We start from the raw sequence: 24,768 nt of genomic DNA, 5'->3' as shown, positions 1-24,768 counted from the left end.
GAGTTCCAAGATCACTGTGAGGTGGCCCAGTGAAAATATTAATGATGTAATAAAAATTTGATTTCTTCTTTTTCTTACAGCTTATACACAGTACAAGAGAACTCAGTTGTCGTCATGGAAGTAAAAAGACATATTTTTCTTTTGCAGGCTGCCAAAATGGCAAACTATTGCAAGTGTCAAAAACTGAGTGACCTTCTGTTCCTCACATTTGCTGTTGTCTTCATTGTCAGTAGGCTTGGCATATATCCCTTATGGTGAGTAAGGACGTTGTTTCCCTCAAATGCTAGGGACCAAACACATTTGGAAATAACTATGTTATAATTGAACACGATTCATTGCCATTACTCCGTTTCCCAAAGCACCAGGAAGAGTTTCAGATATAACCAGGTGCTGAATAGCCTATTTGCTAGAGTGCCATTTTGTTTACTGTGTGAAAGATGAGAAACATCTGGGGCTTCTGCTGGTTTTAAGGTAGAAGTGGGTTGGAGACAGCATAGCTTCAGACTAGCAGGTGGCCGGCTGTGTTGGCAAGAAATAAGAGGAAAATGAAAATATTAGTCACAAAAAAACCCAACCAGCAGCTCAGCTTGAAGCTAGGATATTCTCAATAGCTTTCAGTACATGCTTCACTAACACTTTCAGCTTAAAGAAAAACACAGTGGAATAAGTAAAGTCTGGCCTGCTGAAATTTGTATAAGGATGTTATTGCCGTGCAATTACAGATTGCAATACTGCAGGCTACTCCTTTTCCCCCTCTCCTTTGGGTTGGGGTTCCTGGGGCAGCTGTGTAACACATCTGTCTAGAAGGTAGTTACACAGCTCTTAGTGAAATCTCCCGTCTCCCCAGACACTCAGCTGCTTCCATGTGCTCACACTGTCCTGTAGGTACAAAGACATGCATGCACACAGACTGAACATAGATATTTGATTCTTTAGCTAGGATTTTCTGCATCGAGAGGGCAGATGGCTAGTTAGGAAACACATGGATTTACTTCACTGTAAAAATGCATTGAAGTTTTTCTGCAACCTGTTCACTATATATGAGTAGGGCTGAGAGGTGTTTGCCTGGGCTCTTTTCTATTCTTAATCCTTTCTTATACAGAACTAGCACAGATATCTGTACTTCTATGAAAGTAAAAGAGGTCTTTCATTGCATAAGAAGAAAACAATGACAGTTTTGTTCTTGGGAAGCACCAAGAATGCCAGAAATTGTATCCTTTGCAGAGTTTATTTGTATTACCACCGAGTTCCTTATTCAGATATGCAGAGGATTTAGAGATGCCAGTGTCAACCTCCCTGCCACAGTTTCCTTTTCAAACCTCTCTAATGATACCTCTTTGAGGTTTTGTTAATGTAAGCAGGGTACGACCAAGATGCCCTTAGGGAGCTGTGTCATCAGCTCTGCTTAACCCTACAACAAGAAGTCTCATTTAGCATTTGATGGCTCCCAAGATGTTATCATAATGCCTGGTCCCTACTGTGGTGTGAACAAACATGACAAAACATGAAAATGGATAGACACACAAACTGCATGTTTAGAAACACTTATTATTTTCTTCAAGGAGCAATTTTTTCTTTCTTAAGCAGTTTTGCTTCCCTTCCTCAGTCCTTCCTTGAAGCCAACTGGGCCATTCACTGAATTTCTGTAAATGAAATAAGCTAGTTTTTCTACTTCCATGATCTCAGATAGGAAAAATGGTGGCATTCCTGCTCATAGGAATTCTCCTCTTCATTGCTTTCTGTTTTATATTGAGGAATGGAGGGACGACCCAATTTCAGCCGTGCATTTCTGCCACTGGAGACTGCAGTACATGACTTAAGCAGTGCTTAAGAGGAGGCTCAGTCAGATGAGGACTGGAGGGGTTTGCAAAGGGGAAATCACACTTGGCCAACCTGATAAGCTTCTATGATGAAATTACTGGCTTTTAATTACATAACTACTGGATGATTGGGCAGAGTGCACCCCCAATAGGTTTGTTCATGTTTCCACCCTGTGAGGAATGGCTGATACACCACAGGGTTGTGCTGCCATCCAAAGGGAAGGAATCTCAACAGGCTGGAGATGAGATACAGCCAACAGGAACCTCAGAAGTTCAGCAAAAGCAGTGCAGAGCCCTGCAACAGTATTTCCTGAGGGCTGACCACCAGGAAATCAGCCTTGTACCAGAGGAACTGGAGATTCCAGTGGACACCAAGGTGAACATGAGCCAGTTCTGTGCCCTTGTGGTAACAAAGGCTGGTGGTACCCTGGGCTGCATTAGGAGGGGTGTGGGCAGCAGGCTGAGACAGGTGACTCTTCCTTTCTACCAGCCCTGGTGAGGCCACATGCAGAGGCACAAAGCTACTGGAGACAGTCCAGCAAATAGTCACAAAGACTGATTAGGGGACTGGAGCACCTCTCACACGAGGAAAGGCTGAGACAGGCAGGACTTTTTAGCACAGAAAAGAGAAAGCTCAGAATGGGTATTATCAATATAGAAATACATGAAGGGAGAGTGCAAAGAAGACTGAGCCAGGGATTTTCCATTGACAGGAATGCAGCAGCTGACAGTGCTGTGTGTTCCCTGTCACAACCAGAGTGACTGGTGATCCCTCTGCCTTGTCATGGTTTAACTCCAGCTGCCAACAAAGCCCTACGAAGCTGCTCCCTCACTTCCCACCAGTGAGATGGGGGAGAGAATCAGGAGAGTAGAGTGAGAGAACTCATGAGTGAGATATAAACAGTTCAGTAGGTTAAGGCAAGAGCTGTGCACACAAGCAAAGCCAAACAAGGCTTTCATCCACCACTTCCTGTGGGCTGGCAAGTGTTCAGCCATCTCTAGGATAGCAGGGCTCTGTGTGCAATGGTGACCTGGCAAACACCATAGTGTGGAGTATCCCTGGGGGCAGCTGTCCCAGCTGTGCCAATTCCTTGTACACCTCCATTCTGCTCACTGAGGGCTGTGTGAGGAGCAGAAAATGCTTTTGCTCTGTATGAGCACTGCTCAGCAAGAACAGAAACATCCTGGAATTACCAACACTGTTTCCAGCACAAATCCAGACTATAGCCCTGTACTACCTACCATGAAGAAAAGTAAGTCTATGCCAGCCCAAACATTTATTTATTTGAATATACGAATACTTCAGTGTGTTGTGTATGATCTTTGATTTTTTAAGACCATTTTATTTCCAGACCAAAGCCTTGATGTATGTATTCCTAATGGCTACCCTTAGATAGAGCCAGAGGCAGTTTCATTGTTCTCAGCTGTGTTGCAGGCAATGCATGTAGGAGTCAGATTTAGCAGGGATGAACCATGGGATACATGAGCTTGTGTCTCTCAAATCCTTTTCCTCTATGAAACAGCAATTCTAAATCTTCAGCCCTATTAGTTTGCATGTCAGCAAAGATGACTCACTGGAGTGGCAGCAGGCCAAGAAGTATAGTTTTGCTCTCCTTTGCTGAAAATTTAAAATAGCAAAATTTGGTGCCTGATTAATATTACATAAATATGCAGATTCTTCTAGCATAAAAGCTGAGAGGTATAAAATCAGTATGCAAGGATGTAATTTATAAGAAAACTTCCCCCATGCAGGAAGGTGAATACCAAGACAGGCTTCCAGAGATGTCACTTCCGAAGCACTGGTGTGCTGTTGTGCTGCCACTCTGCACAAGTGCCATTTAATTTTGCATAAAGGTGCTGATAAAGAATTCAGAATATATTAAATGCTGTTGTTTGAAGGGTGTTTAACAGCAGGGCTAAGACAAAAGAAACTGGCAATTAGGTACATATTTAGCAGTCTTTCTGCAGGCATCTGGAGTTCATTTCAGCAATAATTCAAAAACCCCAGGATACTTTCTGCCTCCTGCTGCTAAGTGAATGTAGGAGTAAAGCTGCTATTTTCACTGACAAGACATTTTGCTTGTGAAATTCTCCCACTTGCACATAATCACCGTTCTAGCAAATTACAACATAGAACACAACTCTCCATGAGTCACGGAGAACATGTTGCCTTCTCAGGTGATATAGGATTGTAGGGAGAATGAAAGCAATCTCAACCAAAAACTTAATATAAAATATGCAAATTCTTGGCTAGTCTAATCAGACTGGGTAAAACAGTTACTTCTAGCTCTCAGTTTATATTTATTTACCAAGGCACTAAGCCAGTTAAATTAAGGCTCTTTAAAATTGCTTTGACTAGTTACTAGCATGCAGTTTTCCTGAGTTTTTCTCTTCTTTTGATTAATTTTATAATGAGTTATATTGTCTGGGAGGTAAAAATCTGTGTTTCAGGGAAGTGTTGCTGACAAGTACTGCTGTCAAAATGTGAGTACAAAAGCAAACAGCCTTGGCATTCATGACTTGTGAGGCCTCAGCATGCACATATTACATGAATGCACTGAAAAATGTAAAATAGTGCCTTAATAGTGCAGATTTAGATGAAAGGCTAATTGAAGCAGATTTCAAAGAACAGAGGTCATGTTCTGCATATGCTGTCCCCCAAGTTCTCATTTAGGCAATTTGGTATAATCCAGGTAGTCCATATTATGCCCTTCTGTTCTTGATCTCTTTGTACACTGTCAGTGTCCAGAGTTTTGTATCACATTAAAAGCTGTGAAGATGGACAGTCAATTACTTTGATTATCACATAGTCTTGTATTGTCTTTGGTTTAGTCTTATTTGATGCCAGTAGGTACATCTTAGATGGATCTTGTGTTTGTGAGTCTGTTTGGAAATATTCTGGGGGAAAAAAATGGAAAAAATAATTCTCACTGTTAAAATTCAAAGCTGTTTCAGGTGTATGTCTCCTCATCAACTGCAGTGTATGGCTGCTAAATGAGATTTTGGTGACAATGTGCTTTATATAAGTATGGGTCGGCCAATCCTCAGAAAAAGCCACTTTGTTCCTTGCTATTCTTCCAATTTTAAAGCTTGTTCATGACTGTACACAGTCTGGCTCATGGCTGTTATCTATTTGTCTTTACGTGGCAGTGAGTGTCTGCATGAAGCAGACAAGCCTGGTGTGATTCTACAATTAACTTCTGTTCACAGTGGTGAGCTGTAATGAGCCCGAGTTACTCATTACCAGACCTGCAGTCACCTCTGCATGACTGGCAGACCCGAGTTCCACCCCTGGCTGAACACTAGTGTGGGGCATAGCCCTGTCACTAATCCAATAGTGATACAGCATTGCCAGTTTGCACCGTTCTTTCCTTTCATTTATCCTGGAATCGGCTTCTCTCTGAGAAAACAGGGCAATGCAGAACCCCATAAGAAGCAGCTGCTACAAAGATTTGCTCACCCTCTCTTTTTCCTGGTTTTGTTCTTTAGCTGATATTGACTGGGTTTGTAGAGCTCTTAACAAGCAGTGAAGTTGAGCTGTTGTCTTTCATGCTGGTTTTCTTTCCTGGCACATTTTCTCCTGATTGGCCCTTGGAGTATGTGTATTTTGTGGGAAGACAGCGTGTGGACCCCAGCAGAGTCCCCCTGCTTTACCCCTGAGCATTCTGGTAAAACAGAAAGCTCCAGCCCACCCTTAGAAGTGCCCCACAGTGTCAAAGCAATATGCAGGCAGTGGGTAAAGCAGGAGTCCTGGTCAGGTACCTCATATAGTAAGAATTCAGGTAGCCAGATGAATCCAGCTGCCCAGACCTTGTCTGCACTCTGAATTAACACAATTGTTTTGCAATGGTTTTAGTTACTCTTGTTGGATTGTAAACCTTTCTAGCCTAACTAGTATAGTAAAATAACTTTTTTATTACGATAATCTCTTCTGACACTGTCTCAAGTTCATTTTGTTCAGAGTATTGTCTAAATCAGAGCACAAAAACAGAGACAATTGTCTAAATCAGAGCTTGTGGGTAGCAGATACCAAAAAAATAAATTATGATTTTGATACTTGATTCCTAATGCTATTCATACTGTCATTGAGTGGATGCTGTAGAACTAGCAAAAATTATCTGATATACTTACATTTCAGTCTATTTGTAGTTTCAGCAGGAAACATAATCAGTTTATCAAGAGCATTTAATAATAAGATTTTGGCAAACTAACAATAGTACTCATAGACTTCAATTTATGGATTAAAAGAAGGTTTAATTAACTAAATTTCTATAAATGTACTCACAACTCTAGTCTTAGCTCTTTAGCAGAGTGTATATAATGTTGTCATCCCATCTGCTCTGACAAAACATTATCAGATGTTATCCTTTCTAATGCCTAGTTATTTTATTTCCTCACATTTTTTACAGCATTTGTGAACTCAGGCCTCTGGAGTTTTACAAGAAACAAGGATGAAATCTTTGGAGTACCAGGTTAATACTGATCCAGCTATTTACAGGGAAGCTATGAGAAATGGAAAGGTTAGAGGTGTCATTCACCATTATGGGCTTGCAATGTAAATAACAAAAAGTGGCATTTGCTCAGTGTTGCTCTTCTTAAAATTTTCATGTGATCACAGCAGGAAAAAATTATATGAAAAAAATTTCATCAGACTTCCAAAACTATTCTTATCCTCGTTTTTAGTTTCTACAGACTGTACTCTGTGGCTATAATAATGCTTTCTGTTGTCAAGGATAGCCTATACAGTTGGTGTTCTTACTTCTCCTTTTATTAAGAAAAACATCCTGTCTAAAACCTGTGCTCCAATTGGGAAAATACCTGTGCAGTGGCACTTCTCTTGCTCAGAATTATTCTGCCAAGTGTAAATGTGCAAGAGGCACAGGGCAAGAGAAGCAGCATGGGTGTTTTTCTTGTGGCCAGACCCTTAGGCACTTCTAAATCAGTTCAGGTAGGTAGTTTAAACTTATGCAAACATTCTGTCTCTTCTCAGCCCCTTTTCTCTTAGAGATATCTTTAGCACCAGGGTTTGCTGTTACTGGCACATATTTTGTGGTGCTACAGACTCAATACAAAAGCAGAACAATGCTACTGCAAGCTTCTGACATGTGTGGGATGTAAAAATCATAGCCCTGCAAAAGCAGGAGAGTAAGATAACTTACCAGCTTGAAATAGTAAATGACTTTTGAACATCATGATCAACAGCCGTGATGGAGCTGGCATCTCATTCGTGTTCAGCTAGGAGGAGGTCATTGTGCCTGAACACCCTGGGAGAAACCCAGCCCCCATGTAAATGAGCACGTTCTGTAGGTTTCATCAGTATTGCACAGTGACTGAGTTTGACCCATGTTAGTATAGATAAGTATCAATAATTATTAAGAATATTGGATTAAACTGAAAACTGTTTAGGGATGATTTCACAGACATTGATGTGGCATATAGTTTAACACAACTGCACTTATTTTTAGTCAACAAAAAGGGGCAGAAGGATGGCTTTTTTATACTCTAATGCTCTGGTTTACAAAGATTGGAAACTATAGTTTACAACAAATGCTTTTCCTCTTTGGAGAATAACATGCACGCCAGAAAATGGATCTTGATATGTGTTCTCTGTTGCTCATATATAAGTTTTATATGTGCCTGAAGATTTTCAGATTTAGAAGTGTCATTCTTAGCATAACATATTTCTTCAGTATCTGTGAGTTATTATCATGGGCCTTTACACAAACATGTTGCCATAACACATTATTGACACAATATCTTGCTGAGTATAATTACATTCTGCTAGGAAATTTGAGTTCTCTCCATATCCTGATGTCTATGAAGGACTCTTCTGAGGTTTGAGTTTGGATTGTGAGTGTCTATGACCTTGTATCTTTGTTTCTTTCTATCCTCAAGAGTGTAAATGCTACCATTCATACCAGTGGCTGAAAAATCAGCTAATGGGCAGTAACTGCTGATGAGAAGGAATTGAGTGAAAAGCACAGCTGAAGCCAGGACAGTGACAGCTTGATCAGGTCTCTTTTACATACATCAAACATGAATAATTTCCTGCCTGCTCCATTATTTTAGTTAAGTAATTGGAAATCCTATTGATCTGCATACAGGGCTTAAAATAACACAGTCTCAGTGGCAGGGCTATAATTTCTGCAAAGATATATTGTTCCTGATTAGTATTAGGACAGGAGCCACCCATCTCCACAGCAGCAGAGCATGTATTAGTACCATGTCAGGAAATCCTCTGATGCAGGGCTGCTGTGGGTGAGCAGAATGCCACATGGTGGTGACCTCACTGATGAAATTGAAGTGTGTGAATTTAGTGTTGCTCTGAATAGTGACTCAATAGCTTATATTCTTTCTGTCACTGAATTTTGCAGAGATCTTTCATCAGCTCTCTAAAAGAAGGAGGGTAATGAGCATCACCAGCCAACCAACCTGATGAATCAGTCTGAGATGCTGTTGAAAGATCATCTCTCTCTCTCTCCCAGTCCTTCTTTCCCTGCTTCATTGCTTCTGTGTGGGTGACTGGTTCATCTGACTCTTCTCTGTTCACAGTGGGTCTCTGCTACTCCTCTTGTATTTGCCATGCACTGATACTCTGGAGAGCTGAAAATGTAAGAGGCAGCAGGATCTGAAAAGGGAAACAAGCTTGTTCTCCCACTCAGCAAGAACCAAGAAGCAGAACAGTGATATAGACACAGCAGCTGGCCAAGCTGAAACTCAGATGAAAATCTTGGCAGTTATAGCCCTTTATGTACTGGATTTGCTATAATTAAATATTTAGCTGCACTGCAGCTTGAGGACTCCAGTACATGGAATGCTATAAACCAAAGTTTCCTCAATTTGATGACTATTTTGTGTGTGATTCCATACATTTCTCAGGTAAAAAACTGTTTAACTCATTTGAAGTCTCATGCAGAAACATGTGTGTGTAAGGTCTGTTGTGTAGCACTGCCAATAAAAGTAACTAGGACAGCCTGGAATATGAAGTCCTATTAGATTTCTATCAAGGTCTAAATCCCAGAGATTCATCTTGACCACTGATAAAATGTATCTGATTTATCATCCTATGGCTGATCAACATGTGTACATACATGTGCTCTCACACTCCACTGCTCTTCATTTATCTATGAATCTCAGAGATATTTTTTTCTACCTGTCAGTTTTATGGCATCTGTTAAGGAAGTAGTCCACAGTGTTTTATAAACAAGCTAATAACTCTCACAGCATCTTTATGTGGCCAATACTTTGTGTCTATCTTTAACAAAAATGAACTGTGTAAAGAAATTTGAAAATTTCTTAAATCACGTAAGTTAATATAACAGCTAAATCCACAGTTTAGAACTCCTGACTCATTATTCTATGGTCATAGTCACTTTTTACCACACATATAATGAAGAATAAACGACTATGTTTTGGGGGCAGAAGTAAGTGCAATTGTTTGGTTTTTTAAAGGAAAAATTGCAAAAAAGGCAGAAACTTTAAAACATTGCAGGTAGGAGTACTGTTGAGTTACTTGCACTAAATGGGATAATTAATGGAACTACATAATTACATAAATGTAATTACATATTTTCTTGGCAATGTATGCAGTATTGAAAGGTGTCCCAATACAGGTATTATGGTGCAATACAGAATACTGTTGTCTAATATACACATAAGGGAGATAAAAACATTTATTCTGAATTATTTAGACAAGCTGGTATCATACCGTGCTGTCCTTGGCCATATCCGAGACTTCTGTCTATTGTTCTGTGTTAACAAAGTGACTTTAATTCAGCATGTTGCAGCAGAATATGTTGGTCACTGGACAGTGCTGCAGAAGGGAAGGCAGTTTGCAGTAGCAGCAATTTCAGCTGCACAGTTTCTATTCCCATTGGATTTGATGATAGTGCCCATCATCCTACTATGCATCATTCTGCAATTTATCACTAATTTCTTGCTTGTCTGGAAGAATACCTACTCCTTCCACATGTCTCTTTTTCACCTCTTTTCATTCCTCCCAGGATCCTTTCAGAAGCAAACAGCACATTTTTGTCAGTTCTCAATCAATAAGGATTTTACTCTTCCACCCATTCCTCTCTTTCTTTCTCTCCCTTCATATCCAGGTTTTCCTTTCATCCTTGGTGCAAGACAAGGGATCAACTTGCCAAGAATTAGTTGCTGATACCCAAGAGCCTGGATTTGGGCCCACTAAGTTATGGGAAGGGAGTGTAATGTTAATGAGTCAGTGTGGATCTGTTACCTCTAGTTCCCAAGTGCTGCTTTGCTGCCTAGATAAAGAGTTAGAGACTAGAGCACAAACCTGTGTTACTGTTGATGTGTTGCAGGTGATTGTTTAGTAGTTGTTCAAAATGTGTTCATTTTATTCTGAGTGTTTAATTAGAGTGGTTGTACAATAAGTACAGGATTATCTCTCCCAGTGACTCGGATATTGTGACAGTGTTCCTGAAAAAATACTACAGATTTCTGTAAGAGTAGATTGGATCTTAAGTGGTGAAATTATTTTTATTTGCTTTCATCAGCCATAGTGCTTAATTCAAGATTCTAAACTGAGTTCTTTACACAGCCAGGTGCACAATCCTCCTCGAGATGCATTTAATGAGGGAAGAATACCTTGTATTAAATTGTGTTGTGTTCTCCAGCTATCAAAATCTTCCAGGGGCTCAGAAAAAAAGAAATTATTTTCAAAAGCAGAAGCTAGTGTTTAGTTTCAAATTGCAAAGATCCAAGAAATGCTGACAAAGTTTTCAGAAAGGTAGAGCACTTGCAGCTTAAAGTAATTTTCCCCTGTGAGATCAAGTCCATCTGCTTCAAGTCAGATACCCAAGAATCAAAGTTTCCACAATTCATTATGAAAAGCTGGGATTAAACCACTGGAGAGCTTTGAAAAGTCCCAGCAAGAGTGTTTACAGATTTAAGTGCTTTTCTGAGTATTTGAATCTAAGATTTATTTGCATATACATGTTATAGGCACTTCTCCTCCATGTAATCCATTTTCATGCTGCTATTTCCAGTCCCCATTATCTGTGTAGCTGATTAAAATGCTTCCATTGAATACTTGTAGCAGTGAAATTGATGGAACGTGGTCTAACCTGTCTTCCCTCCCCTTCTTCCTCAGTAGAATTTCTCTGTATATTCTGACTCATAACCTTATGAATTTTCTCCCCATTTCAGACTTTTAATACGAAATTATTTATTTTCAGAGTTTATTTGCTTACCTCCGTTTTTTTTGTAGTTTTCTGTATTTTTCACTCAGCTTCTGCTCTGTAGGTGCTTAGACATAGCCTTAGTTCCATGTGAACACCTAGCCTGCACATCAGACCACTGAACCCTCTTAGCATTGCTGAGCAATTAATGAGATCCTTTTTTCAGCTTTAATGAAGAATTCCAGTCCTGTCCTTAGTTTGCCAGACAAGAACAGATTAGAAAGAAGTCTGCTTTTTCATTGAGGCTTATTTTCCTATCTAATACACAACATATGAGTAATTTTCACATTCAACTGTTTTTGGTACCAAAAGCACTCTTTTTGGCCTTGTTTCCTTCCTGACTTCTGCAAGAGTGGACTAGCTCATCTGTAATGCTGCTTTTTTTACTTGACTTCTGTGGAAGTTCCCAGAGATTAATTTAGTCCAGTTAATAGAAATAGAAACCTGCAGAAGCTTCATTTACATTCCTGTAGCATTTAAAATTTTAGACATAGAGACAGTTGTGTGTAAACAATGGTAACTTTATATATAGGAGCTGTTGATTTCAAGTTTGAATTCGATATAATGGTTAGAACTGCAGTAAGCACTGGTGAAGCAGAACAGTGCTAACTCCACCTCTTTTTTGGTATGATGAGAGTGTCCCCTTGAACTGTTAAAGTGGGATGTTACTGTGACAAATAGAGCTACCACTGGCAGAACAAATTGCACAAAGCTGAGACTGAAGCGTTCTACCTGACAGAAGCAATAGTATGATGAGGGTTTTGCAAACTGTAAAACATTTTCTTTTTCTGGTGTTCATGCCATAAACAGAAGACAGTGTAAAAACAGAGCTGTATAGGAAGGTTATAAAACATCAACTTCTGCCGTGTAAGAAGGCAAAAATAAAAAGGCAGAAGTACTATGAAATACCCCTACAGTATTAAAGCCAGTGTATTAGAAATCACAGGTTGATTTTTGACCAATGCTGTTACACACATAATTCATTACCACTAAATGTTGTATTGTGGATTTGTTGTCTGTACATATTTCATGTTAGTACTACTTGAACTGGTTTTATGTTGCTGGAAAGGGTTGTGGCAAATGTGGTTGTTTATTTAGAAGCCGAGACCAATGTCCATAACCTCTCCGGTGAGCTGTGTGCTGCTCTGGAGCCCGTGAAGGGTGCCGGTGCCATCCCGTTCCCGGGGTGCAGGATCCCGGTGCCATCCCGTTCCCGGGGTGCAGGGTGCCGGTGCCGGTGCCCGAGCCCGCGATGTGGGCCGGGCTGAACGCGCCATCTAGTGCCTGGCGGGGATGGGTTATTTAAAACAAGCTGGAAGGAACAGAAAGCCAGTGGAGTTTTTAATGAATTTCTGCATCAGCAGGGAAAATGGATGAAGGATGACAAATCCTTATATTGCCTTTTTTTTTTTTTTCCCTAATTAACAGCCATTCCCAGGTAATTATTTGTTTTTTAAAATGCCATTGTTTCTATTGTCTGTTCTCCACTCTGCTCTCCGGCTACTTGCTAAGATAGATTGAAATCAGCCGCTGTGGCACAGTATTTGGGCAGGAAGTTAGTGCTGTATTCACAAAGCTTCAGAAGTCATTATAACATCAGTTTACTGCCTGCATCTGAACTTCTGATTCTCAAAAATGTGGTTCAAATGTCTAGAACTGCCTGATTTTCTTAGAATCATAGAATGATTTGGGTTGCAAGGGATCTTTAAATGCCATTTGGCCCAACCCCCCTGCAATGAGCAGGGACATCTTCAACTAGATCAGATTGCTCAGAGCCATGTCCAACCTGACCTTGAATGTTTGCAGGGATGGGGAGTCTACAACCTCTCTGAGCAATCTGTGTCAGTGTTTCACCACTCTCATTGTAAAAATCCTCTTCTTTAGATCTAGTCTGAATCTACCCTCTTTTAGCTTAAAACCATTAGCCATTGTTTTATGCCCTACAGAAAGTTTGTCCCTCTGTTTTCATAAGTTTTTATAAGTGCAGTAAGGTCTCCTATTCCTCCCTGCCCCATGGTCCACCTGTCCCATATGTAACTGCTGAGCCTCTCTCTTGGTTGTACATAAGTGGTGTGCAAATGGGATTTTGTGCAAAAAGTGGCTAATATGGGGGCACCAAACCCCTACTGGAGGCAGTTGAGATGGAATAACTTTATTTCAAAAACATGGAATACAGTCATTTTTGTTACCAATCAGGGAAGGAGATATTTGAGTCAACCAACACCTGCTAGCTGTATAGATGAAGAGAAGAAATGCACACTGAGGATCTTTGTTTTCTGTATGCAATGTTTACAAATCAAATTAAATATTGAAAGCAACATTTTGGTGTTATTTTTCTCTGGAGACACCTGTGTCCAAGTCACTATTACTTTGAAAACCAACTGTCCATGTGGATCCCAGCTAATCAAGTACTTGTCGTTTTGATTGAAAAATAACTTGAGATTGTTGCCTTAAGGAAAGCGTTATTATTTTTCTGTCCCTTTTTTTCCCTAGGATATTAAATACAACGTTGTTTGAACTGTATGAAGCTCTGGGCAATTTTCCTGCCTTGTGGGTCTTCAATGTGCTGCTTATGGTTCTTCAAATTCTGCACTGTTTTTGGTCCTACCTAATCATAAAGGCAGCCTACAAAGCTATTTCAAAGGGCAAGGTAAGACAACACGGTTCTGTTTCATGAGTTTAAGTTTTTCATTAGCAATAGAGGTCACTTTTTGTTTCGGTTAGGTTTATTTTTTCTAATCCATAACATGCTACTGAAGACACATCTTGTTTTCAATAAACTCTTCTTTCCTTTCCTGGAAACTTCTTCCCCTTCCTAATGATTGTCAGATAATTTAATAATAATCTGTGTAGTGATTGTCTTTATATGTGCTTCTGCACTTCTTTTTTACAACGTGATATACTGAACTAAACTAAATTAGGGAAATCAGATGAAAGAAACCGAACAAGTAAACTACTTTCTTGGGGCTGCCAGTTCTGGTTTTTCTTCTTTATAATAGTTGTTAGCAAAATGTTCGTTTCACAGCTGGAAGTGATAGCAATAATAATACAAAATGAAATTCTGCTGCATTTTCTAGTGGCAAAGTTACAGATCACAGCCTCTTCTGGGTTTTGGTATTAATGAGGTATTGCAAAGAGCTATTTCTAGTATTCCCAGAGCAAGACTGTTTGGGATAGAATTTACTGTCTTGCTGCCAATGGCACATTTGACAGGAAGATGCCACTCCCAGAAATACCAACCCCATTACAGTTGCTGTGCAGACACAGGGCTTATGTGCAGATGGTAGAACTAATCCTTACAGATCATGTAAAGTCAGGACACTTTGCCCTTAAAGAGCAGAGTGCATTGGTGTGACTGACCCCAAAGTGAACGGGGATTGTTCTCCAGAAAATTGCTTTCTATGAATGTACTGGAGAGCTCAGCCATGCACTGGCAGAGCCCAGAATCTGCCACTCAATCTGTGAAAGACAGTGTGCTCATGAGCTGTATTTTGCTTGGAAGCCATGCTTTAGTCTCCTCTGCTTTTAGCAATTTTTAGCCTCACCTGTCCTGTCTGAATTATACCTTCAAAGTGACTTCAAAGACTGCTTCCTACTCTCTCTTACTCCACTTGTTTATCCTTTCCCTTGTGCTGTGCTGGAAGACTGGGAAATGGAACCCCTTGCACGTAAGTTTCTTTAAATTTATTATGCAAAAGATTTATTCTGACAACACTGGTGTTTGTAGTTTGGGTTGGTTTGGTTCTGCTTGGTATTTATCCATTGTTTGTATTTATATATTTAAGTAAGGACTATGTTTTTACTTCTTGGCTATGCATCACCTAAAACCATTCAAACCCACTTCTATCTGTAGTATCTGGGTGCTATTATGTTGTACCTTTTTTACATACAGAGATAGATAGATAGATAGATAGATAGATAGATAGATAGATAGATAGATAGATAGATAGATAGATGTGTGTATGTGTGTGTACACACATACTTTTATATATATCTCAGCAGGATAAGCATCTGCTCTGTCAGCATTCAGGACACACGCTTGAGACTGTAAATCTTTCACCTTGTAGTTCTAACAATTGCACAGGAGAAAATTGAGATTGTACAGAGTTAGAGCAGAGTTAGACTCTTGCAGTAACACAGTGACCAGGTTAGAGATGAATATGTATGACATATATACAGAGGATTCATCTTCCTTCAGATCTTAACTTACTTCCTCACTTGCAGTGCCATTCTATTTCTGCAATAAAAATAAGAACTATTTCCACAACACATTACAGATATCCTACAGATAAGTACTAGCTACTGCAAGATGTGTTGCATTCATATCAGGTTATAGGTGCAAAGACCCTGCTTTGTAGCTGCATTTTAAAAATAAGGAGAGCAGATCCCATGTTTAGCAGAACTGGCTACAGCATAGAATCTTATTTTGATTTTTGTCTTTGGGGCAGGACCCTAGCAGAAGAATTGGTAGTGAATCTATTGAAAGAAATTAAGTTGATGCAGAATTGTTGAGTCATCTGTCTGCCATCACATAGATCACAGGTGCTCAGTACTGTGTGCTGAGACCATTCTCTTCTGTCTGATAAGGGCATAATTCTAAGTGTATTTCTGTACCCCCACCAGGTGCAATGTAAAAGTCCCTTTATATGAAAGACACTGAAGTAACTTATTAATTGAAGCTCTGTAAATTATAGGACCAAATTTCTGACCTCAGCTGAAGTCCAGTTTCACAGGAGTCAGAACTGTGGGCTTGTTGGACATTCACATTAGAAACTTTACTTATTGGGACCGATGTGGGAAGAGTTTTCTTTTTTTGCTAGTTCCAAGCAGAATAGTGTCACTCAGGTACGGTGACATTGCAAGAGCAACACTGGGAGCACCAAAGGCAAATGGCTCTTTCTGAGATGAGAGTGGAATTGTCATGAAGACTTTCCAGAGGAGAGGAAGGTTGCTGCAAGCAAAAAATTACACACAGTAGCCCTGTTCTTTAAGTGTTTTTAGTTCTTCAGGAAAAAGGCTCACCATGCATTTTGCCCCCTTTTATGTCCATTTGCTGTAGTAAAGTCAGCTGTAATTGCCCACTTGTGACAACTAACACAGCATGGATCGATCGTGAAGAAATTGGGACGCTCAGTTATACAAACAGGAGTAGAAGCAGGCATGAAAATGGCATCCTTACAGCTGCATGCAGGTTACACTTCAGACCTCTTTCTGTTGATGCTGGTTTTTTGTACTACATCTGGTGGATTCTTGCTAGCTTTGGAGATTTTCAAGGTTTTTCAAAGAAGTCAGCTGAAAATTAGCAGGAAATCCCTAGCAACTAAGGTCCATCTGTTTCTGAAACACCTTTCCAGTGACACAATGGGGCACACAGTTGAACTGTGACTTCTATGTTAGGGACTGAACTGGACTATGTCCACATTTTGCAAGTGCCATTCTCACCACTTGTCTGAAGTCAGAGACTGGAGTTACCTGGTGTGGTGAGTTTTACTTCAAGCAATATTTGAAGGTGTCTCCTCCTGCAAGCACACAGCACTGTTCCCTGGAGCCGTGTGGTCTCCAGTGAGTTGGGAGATAAGAAAGCTGAGTAGAACGTTTTGTATTACCGGGTCAAAGAGTAGCACTCCAAATGAAGGACAGGAAATAAAGTTGTAATTAGTAGGAGGGCAGAGGTACTGAGCCTAGGTTGAATTTGGGACCTTGGATTGTTTGTTGCAATAACTGTTGTCTTCAGTTATTGCAAAACCCTTTGCCTTGAGCACTTGTCCATACTACCTTTAGTGCACCAGTGCTGAGCTCTCACCCTGCCTTGCACATGGCATATGTATGTGCAGAGATCTGTGTTTGAAGTGAGTGCAGGCAGGCAAAGGTAGAGAAATGTGCCAGAGCTGAGATTGCCTCAAAGCTCATATTGAAAAGATGTGTGAATTCTCTGATTCTCTTGAACCAAAAAGCTGAGTTGTTTCCTTACAGTCACCTACTGCCTACTTCTTTTCCACATTCTGCAGGTAGCAAAGGATTCCCGAAGTGATGTTGAGTCAAGCTCAGATGAGGAAGAAACAGTACCTCGCTCAAAGGCCCCGCACAGCACTGTCACCACGAATGGGACCAGCGGTGCCAATGGGACAAATGGGTATCTCACTGCTGCCACTTCCTCAGAGGAACATTAATCCTTCAGTTCAATCATGAGACACGAACAGAATGAACTGTTTGCTACTGGAAGTAAATTATAAGTTGTGAATGCGGTTTATTCATGTATTTCAGCATCAGAAAAAATTAGGAGTATCAAAGCATTCTGATAGTGCACTGCCATATTTCCTGTTTGTGAATGAAGACAGCACACCATTCTGTATACGTAGGCATGCTGTATGTGTATGTAACTGACACAATGGGAGCAGTATTTTCACTTGTACTGTCTGAAATATTATTTATATTTTATTCTTTTGGGAACTTCTGGACAAAAGGGAATATCCATTCTCAAACTTTGTGTCTTGGATTCTCAGTAATGGAGAGCATCATGCTCAGATCTCTTCTGTCCATCCCTGTTGCTTTTGCTGAATCTGCTATAAGTAATAGTTGCTTGATTTGTTACTTACAGTAAGATAGAACATAGCTTTATAGATTTTTGATCTGCTTCAGATATTTTTGCTATCTTTGTGTTTTAAAGTACTGGTTTTGAAATTGCTTATCAAATCACAGTTACTGTTCCTCCAAAATAATTTGGGAAAAATGTGGTAATTGTGGGATATTATTTTAGCGTAATTTTAAATTCAATTTGGTGGTTAATTGCATTAGAAGTAGACTTAATTTGTTGTGCAAATACCCAAAAGCATTGTTGTCAGCACTTAGGATAAATTCATTCTTTTTTTTGGCCTTTCAATTTTTGACCTCTACAGATTTTAGTTTTTCGCAGAGATGCCATGTAAAAAGGTGTTTCTTCAAATACACCATTCTGAATCCAGACTTAACTCCCAAAATTGTTCTTGCATGTTCACCTGATTGAGAGGAGGGATGTAATGGAAAAAACAGCAGATGTAAAGTTCATTTCTTCCTCAGACACAGGTCAGTCTAGGTATTTTTCTCAAAATTATTGCCACTTCCTTGGTAGGGTGAAAAGAGAGAAGGCAGAAGGTCATACATTACTAGAATTAGTTTATTTTAAATGTGCAAAAACTTGAGCAAAATTCACTTCACATAATTCACAGTAACCTTTGAATGCTCAGCAGTATTTCATCACCTCTACAAATAAAATTACGAGGTGTCTGTAAAATAATTTTGCATTCCTTTTTCATCCAAGATTTACAAATAGTGTCCCAAAGAAGACAAAGTAACACCCTAAGTAAACATCTTTTTAAGCATTATATGCATACTTCTTCCAGGCTCTCAATCAAAGTTTGATGTAGGATGCTAAGGATCATACAGCTCTTGTAGGACACTCTTCTGTGATTTGTAACAGCAGTGCCAAAAGTTGGCAGGGTTCTTGGGTAACAGACTCTATGCAACCTACTATTCAACAGTATTGTGTGTGTGCACACAGAACCAATGTGCTTATAAACCAAAGACTTAAATATATATACATATATAATATGTGTGTGTGTGTATGTATATATACACATATACATACATATAAATACACACACATACATACATACATACATATATATATCAGTTACAAAAATAAAGGAAGGAACAAACCAGGAAAAAAAATCTTAAGAATGTCTTTTATATACGAAGGGATTGGAGTGTTGTGTTCAGCTGGAAACTTGAGCCATGAGGTCATTTCTGATTCCTTCCACCTATGCAAACAGAAAAATATAGTTTCTGATGCCATAAAATATGTTTAAAGTCCATTTTATAAAGACTTCATTGAAGAAAGTTGTGTTGTCACTTCTTTCTTTTGAAAACTGAGATTTGTCCTATTCTACTGGTTACTCTTGAAAACTTCTGAAACTTCTATTACCTATAGAAACTCCTGTGTGTTAGGAAAAAGGAGGTCTGTGTGTTAAGAAAAAGGAAGTGTACTAAAAGCAAGGTTGGAATGGTATCAATGGAAATAGTACCTCAACTTAGTAAAGAGTAAAGGCAAGAAAACTCAGAAATTGTAAATCACAAAAGATCTGTGAGTTCTACTACGCACAGAACATCTTTTCAAAAAGTCAGATAACCTTGTAATCCAGCAGCTGCATAGCTTATATGTCTATGAGTATATCTGAGGGGGCAAGGGAGCCTTACTTAAATCTCCTTCTCCCCAGAAAGTTTCTCTGCCTCTAATTTTTTTCATCTGTCTCCTGTGCATTTGATTTCATACAATTATCTGCAGGGCAGCTTATACATGTGAAAAAACACTGATTGCAATAGAAAGTATCCTATCCATGGTGTTTGCAGCTGCGTAGTAATTACTGTAAAGATGATATCAGGATTTAAAATAAAAACATCCTGGGATATATTAAATTAAGATAATAATTTGTGAAATCTGACCTGCTAAAATGGTAATGGAGAGTATCAATTTAAATACACCTCTTTCATGGTGTTGATTACTGCCTCCACTGAACCATTTCCCTTCTGAAAAGATGATTACAAAAATGGCATTCTGGCAAAATATTTTATCTTACATGAGAACAGTGTTGCTCTGAACTGTCAACATGCACAACATAGACCACATGCTTCAATGCTGGTGATACCAGGGCATAGAGAAGTCCCCAACAACAATCCCTGTGCCAGAGGCCTTTAGTCCCCGTTGGTCCTCTTCAGCAATGCTCTGTAATGTTCATTCACATGTAGGGTCAAGGCAACAACCCTTGGCATGACTTACCATCATTACATATGCTGTTAGGGTATCATAGAATCAGAATGTTAAGGGTTGGAAGGCACTTAGAAGATCCTCTAGTCCCAACCTCCCTGGCATGAGCAGGGACACTTCACACTAGACCAGGTTGCTCAAGACCTTACCCAACCTGGTCTTGAACACTGCCAGGGTTGGGGCATCCACAGCTTCTCTGGACAAGTTGTTCAGTATCTTACCACCCCTGAAGTAAAGAATTTCTTTCTAATGGCTAACCTAAACTTTCCTCCTCTTTGCTCCAATCCTCTTATCAATTTCATGGCCTTTCTCCTGATGTGCTCCAGCAGTTCCATGTCCTTCTGATGCTGGGGACACCAGACCTGGCTGCAGTAATCTGGGTGGAGTCTCATGAGAGCAGAGGGATGGAATCCCCTTCCCTGCCCTGCTGCCCACACTCCTGTGGATGCAGCCCAGAATACATTTGGCTTTCTAGGCTCTGATGGCTCACGTTGAGTTTTTCATCAACCATTATCCCCAGGTCTCTCCACAGGGTTGCTCTCAATCCCTTTTTCACCCAACCTGTAGGAGTGCCTGGGACTGGTACAACCCAGTAGGACTTTCCACCTGGCTTGCTTGAACTTCATGAGGTTTCCATCAGCCCCCCTCTCAAGTCTGTCAAGGTCCCTCGATTCCTACTGTTAAAAGGTTCATCTGGGATTGAAACTCTTCCTTTGAGGTTTAAATTCAGTCGTATCTATGATATGTTAAAGCATGTATGCAGTTACCTTGGTTCAGCTAACACCCAATGACATACTTATTCCTTATAATCCTGGCTTTATGAAGTCTGTTCTTTGCAGTCTAGGATAAACTTCGTACAGATATGGCTGGAAAATGAGGTAAGAGATTCAAATGACAAGTTTGGGGAAATAGGCTAAGAGGAAGCCTTAAGAACTTCACCACTTTGCTATAACAATGACTGATCTTTCAAGCTAGAAGTTTATCATAAAAATTATTAATTCACACTTTTTTCTGTCTCTAGTGGGAAGGACCAAGTGATTCAGTGATCAGACATGGCAGTGTGCTTTAATTCATCATTTTAACTAATGGGAGAAAAAATTTTGGCTTCATCTTACATTCTGCAGAGAAAATGTCATGCAATTGTTTCCTTTTTCATTTGAATTTGTTTGCTTTTCTGATGAAGAGCTTTGCAAGGTGCATTTGGAGGTCATCAAGTATTTAGAGGTTAATTACACATACTTAGAATATTAACTGAAATTATTCGCATGGTTCATGGTAAATGTGAGATCTTAAAAGGTTCTGTATATTCACACCTTTCGTAGAATTGTCATTTAGTAATTCTAGAAATAAGAGTTTGTACTCTATAACCTCTCTGTCTTTGAGTTCTATGCTCTTTGTTTATAGTACAGTACATGACACAGTGGTTGAGATGTCGAAGTAGAAAAATGAGGAAATTAGAGTTTATTAGTAAATAGTAAGAATTTGTCTTCTCTCTTAGACAGCCCAGATTATGGTAAAATAAGATTCAGGTTACTCTTTATGTACTGTTTCCCATACTGGCATATTTTGTATCAAAAGAAAAATGGTGGGCTGGTGGTTTTGTTTGGTTGTTTTTCATAAAGAACAACATTGCAGAAAATGGTAAAAATACCTGATCAAACAACAAGGGTGGACATTGGAGTCTTTTGGGTTTTGATCAATGTTAAGTAGTGCTAGTTTTAAAATACCAAAGTGCCCCATGCTGTTTCCTTGTTGCCCTTTTGTAGTTTTTTCTATCTGTTATTTAATGATTCCAACAGAATTGGTACAGGTGTCACAGCTTCGTATCTCCTGCCTCAGCCTGTGACCATTCTGTGACCATGTGATTGCCAATGCCAAATGCTTTTTCTGAGACCCAAGTACATGCACTAAAGCTTTGCTTACAGTTAAGTGATTCTTGTCTTAAATCTGTATCTGATTCAGGTGAAAATCACTTTCTGGTTCTGAATGGGACATAAGGGTGAAAGCTGTGACCCTGCAGCACATGTCACTGATGATCAAATGCTGGTTGATTGAGACACTGTGTTTTACACAGAGTGCTCTAGTAGGAAGCCTAATGCCCATTTCATTCATTTTCTCATTATCACAGCCTTCTGTATCTCAGAGGAATATGGGCTACCCATTGGTTTTATACAGCTGATGCTTTGGTATTTTTTTAATCTCTTTGCTACAACTCATTTTTGTATGTCTCCTATTGTCTACTTCCTGTGACATTTGTGGGAGAGGAGTATTAAATACTTTTTACCCTTCCTGTAATGTAGACCCTTTTAGGCCTAACTTCAATGTTCTGCAAACTACAGTTGCCTTTAAACCATGAAGCAAAACCAGTTTGTATTACTTGTTTTGACTGGTTTTGATTTGGAACAGAGACCTAATGGGAACTTCAGTAAGACAATGTTATTCTTTTTTCTCTGTTCTTTTAAATCTTTTTTCTCTGTTCTTTTAAAAAGCTCTAGTGGAGGTTTGGAAAGGTGGTGTACATGTCTAGCCTTTAAACTGTAAAGATTTCTGATTGTAGTTGCAATGAAAACACAGTGTTTGAGTGTGTCTCTATAGAATTCTCAATCTTTGAAATTTCTTTCAATCAAAAAACTGGAGGAAATACCGTGAAGGATGTTTTGGGAGTCGTGTCAATGATTACACATGACAGACAAAAGGCAAAAAATACTGTCTTACATGTCTTTAAATGGGTGCAACAAAACACATTTTCTAGCTTCTGCTGAGCTTCAGCTTTTTTCTGTTCTGGGGTTTAACTTTACACAAGCTCTCATACCATACTGTGCATGTTGACTGCTGCAAGTCAGGGTGAGGCAGATGACACATTTTCACCTGTGTTTTCATGACAATCCTGGGCTTGAGCAACTCTTTCAGAAGTGCAGTGATGTGTAGGAACTCCACTGTTCTGGATACAGTGATGCACTAGCTAGAAGTCCTTTCATGTATAGCTATCGTGTGGAACTTTGGGAGTTATTTTGTCTTTTATTTGACTGGGTTTGGGGTTTTTTCTAATACGGAGAATAATTATTCCTCATAAAATCTCTGGAACCAACCAGTATTGTGGGCTATTTTAATTTGGAGACACTTTCATAATAAACATAAGTATTAGAAATGTAGTTTTTGTTTTCTTATTTTTTTCTATGAGATGCAGACAATGTTTTCCGTTGTTTTTAGCTCAAAGATTGTTATCCCCACTGTAGACTCCAGCACTCTCTAGACATGGCCTTGCTGTGTTCATCACTGCAGTATTTTATGTTATTTCTTGTATGAAACTCTTTGTAACACGAAGTGTTGGAAGGACAAGTTCTCTCTATACAAATGAAAATATTTTAATTACCAAAAAAGGACATTTTTCTAGGATTTAAACATCAAAGTTCTGCATGGTAATAACTCCTGAATGTCCAGCTAGGCCCACTTTGGAAAAACTGTCTTTTTTTCAGTCTAGGTGAGGAGAGTTTCTTAGAAATACATATTCAGATGTTTTCTTTTAGGTGAAACTGTCAATCAGCAAAGTGCCACCTACTAACCTCTTGTGGAAGTGTGAGAAAACAGCCACTTTTGTACAGTGGTTCTAAGGAAAAGTTGCAGCTCACCAAACTAAAACCTACAACACCATTATCAGGCAGGCTCTGGTGCAGCATTAAAAAAAAATGATGAGGAAGTACTTAGAAATGGGATGCCTGAAAAAAATTCTGGTAACTTCAGCAGGAAATTTAGGCAACAGTTCTCATAACACAAGTATCATTCATATAGGTATCTTCACACATCAGTTGAAGTTTTGCCACTGGAAGAGAAGTAAACCGGGGGATTTGCATTGTGTTAAAGAACTGTAGATCTTTAGCAATTGTAGTTGTTAATATATCTCTGTGATAATATATAGAGACTCGTGTTACATTTATTATATCATTTCAGTTCATGTTTATTGAAGATATTTATGAAGAGATTTACTTATGTGGAATATTGTCCAGTTGCATGTCTAATGTCTTTTGCTCCCTATGTCACGTATGCTTCTCAACTTATGTAGCACAAAGGAGAGCCAATGTGTAGAGAACACAGCTCAGGATGTGATAAAGAGCAAGGCTTTATCATCTGGCTGTAAATCTGTAAAGGACCCTTTGTAGAGAAAACATAGTGACTCTCAGAGGACAACAGGAGGTCTGCTGCTTCAGGAGAGTTAAGAAGGCAGTGACACGATTTCCTGTAGATTTAGAAAGTGCGGGGAATGAATCCAAATGTGTACCTGTGCCAGATGAGGACATTTCTGCATGACTCAGTAGCTCATCACGCTGTGATGGACAGAGGTTGGCAGCTTATGTGGAGGGATGTTAGTCCCAGCTCTGCTAGTGTGGCTACAGGGTTCTTGTTTCCCTAAGTTGTGCTGGGGTTTTTGGTCTTTTTGGTGATCTATTCTTCTGCAGCTAGACAGATTTTACCCTGTCTGCTCTTGTCAGCCAATAACCTTAAGTGCCTTAAGTGAGTTTCACAGAACAGGATGCCAATTTGTGTTTTATGCCCACCTTCTCTAGCTCTGAGTCTGCCAAACCAATGGTGATTCTTATAGAGGAATTTCTTAAATGCAGAGTTGTGTGCAACACTGACATATTCCTGAGGTTCTGACTTTCGAAGGTAATTGTTTACATGTGACATAGAACTGTTAGCTTTTAGTCACTAGAAAGTGCAATATAAAATTAAGTATTAGAAGTTGAGTATTGTTGGTTTTGTCAGTAAGAGCAGCATGACCTACTTGTAATGTTACTGCTATAGCTCACTGATTAGATAAAAAGGTAATGTACTCTTTTAAGCTACTGGCTGGCAACATATATTTACATTCTCAAATTAGTGCTCTTTCAAAGACATCTGAAAAACACCGTAGTGGGTGAATTTTTTTATACTTTTTAAAGACTTC

At 39.4% G+C, this 24,768-nt stretch overlaps 1 protein-coding gene across 3 annotated transcripts in view; it reads left to right on the top strand.

Annotated features, from left to right (window-relative positions):
- The window catches only part of CERS6 (ceramide synthase 6), a 102,741-nt gene that overhangs the window by 77,078 nt on the left and 895 nt on the right, over positions 1-24,768 (top strand). Inside the window, exons 8-11 of one of the 3 annotated variants that reach the window (XM_088168081.1) lie at positions 148-254; positions 13,520-13,676; positions 14,671-14,694; positions 17,035-22,978. In XM_088168081.1, the coding sequence (XP_088024207.1) occupies positions 148-254; positions 13,520-13,676; positions 14,671-14,694; positions 17,035-17,196 (450 nt within the window). In that variant the 3' untranslated portion in view covers positions 17,197-22,978. Of the gene's footprint in view, positions 1-147; positions 255-13,519; positions 13,677-14,670; positions 14,695-17,034; positions 22,979-24,768 lie in introns of those variants that run through there. The other 2 variants (XM_014890913.2, XM_088168082.1) reach the window with 2 other exon arrangements.

This window comes from Sturnus vulgaris, chromosome 7 (assembly GCF_052056855.1).
Source record: "Sturnus vulgaris isolate bStuVul1 chromosome 7, bStuVul1.hap1, whole genome shotgun sequence".
Classification (NCBI taxonomy): domain Eukaryota; kingdom Metazoa; phylum Chordata; class Aves; order Passeriformes; family Sturnidae; genus Sturnus; species Sturnus vulgaris.
The sequence above is the reverse complement of the archived record's forward strand: the minus strand, read 5'-3'. Positions and strand labels throughout refer to the sequence as shown.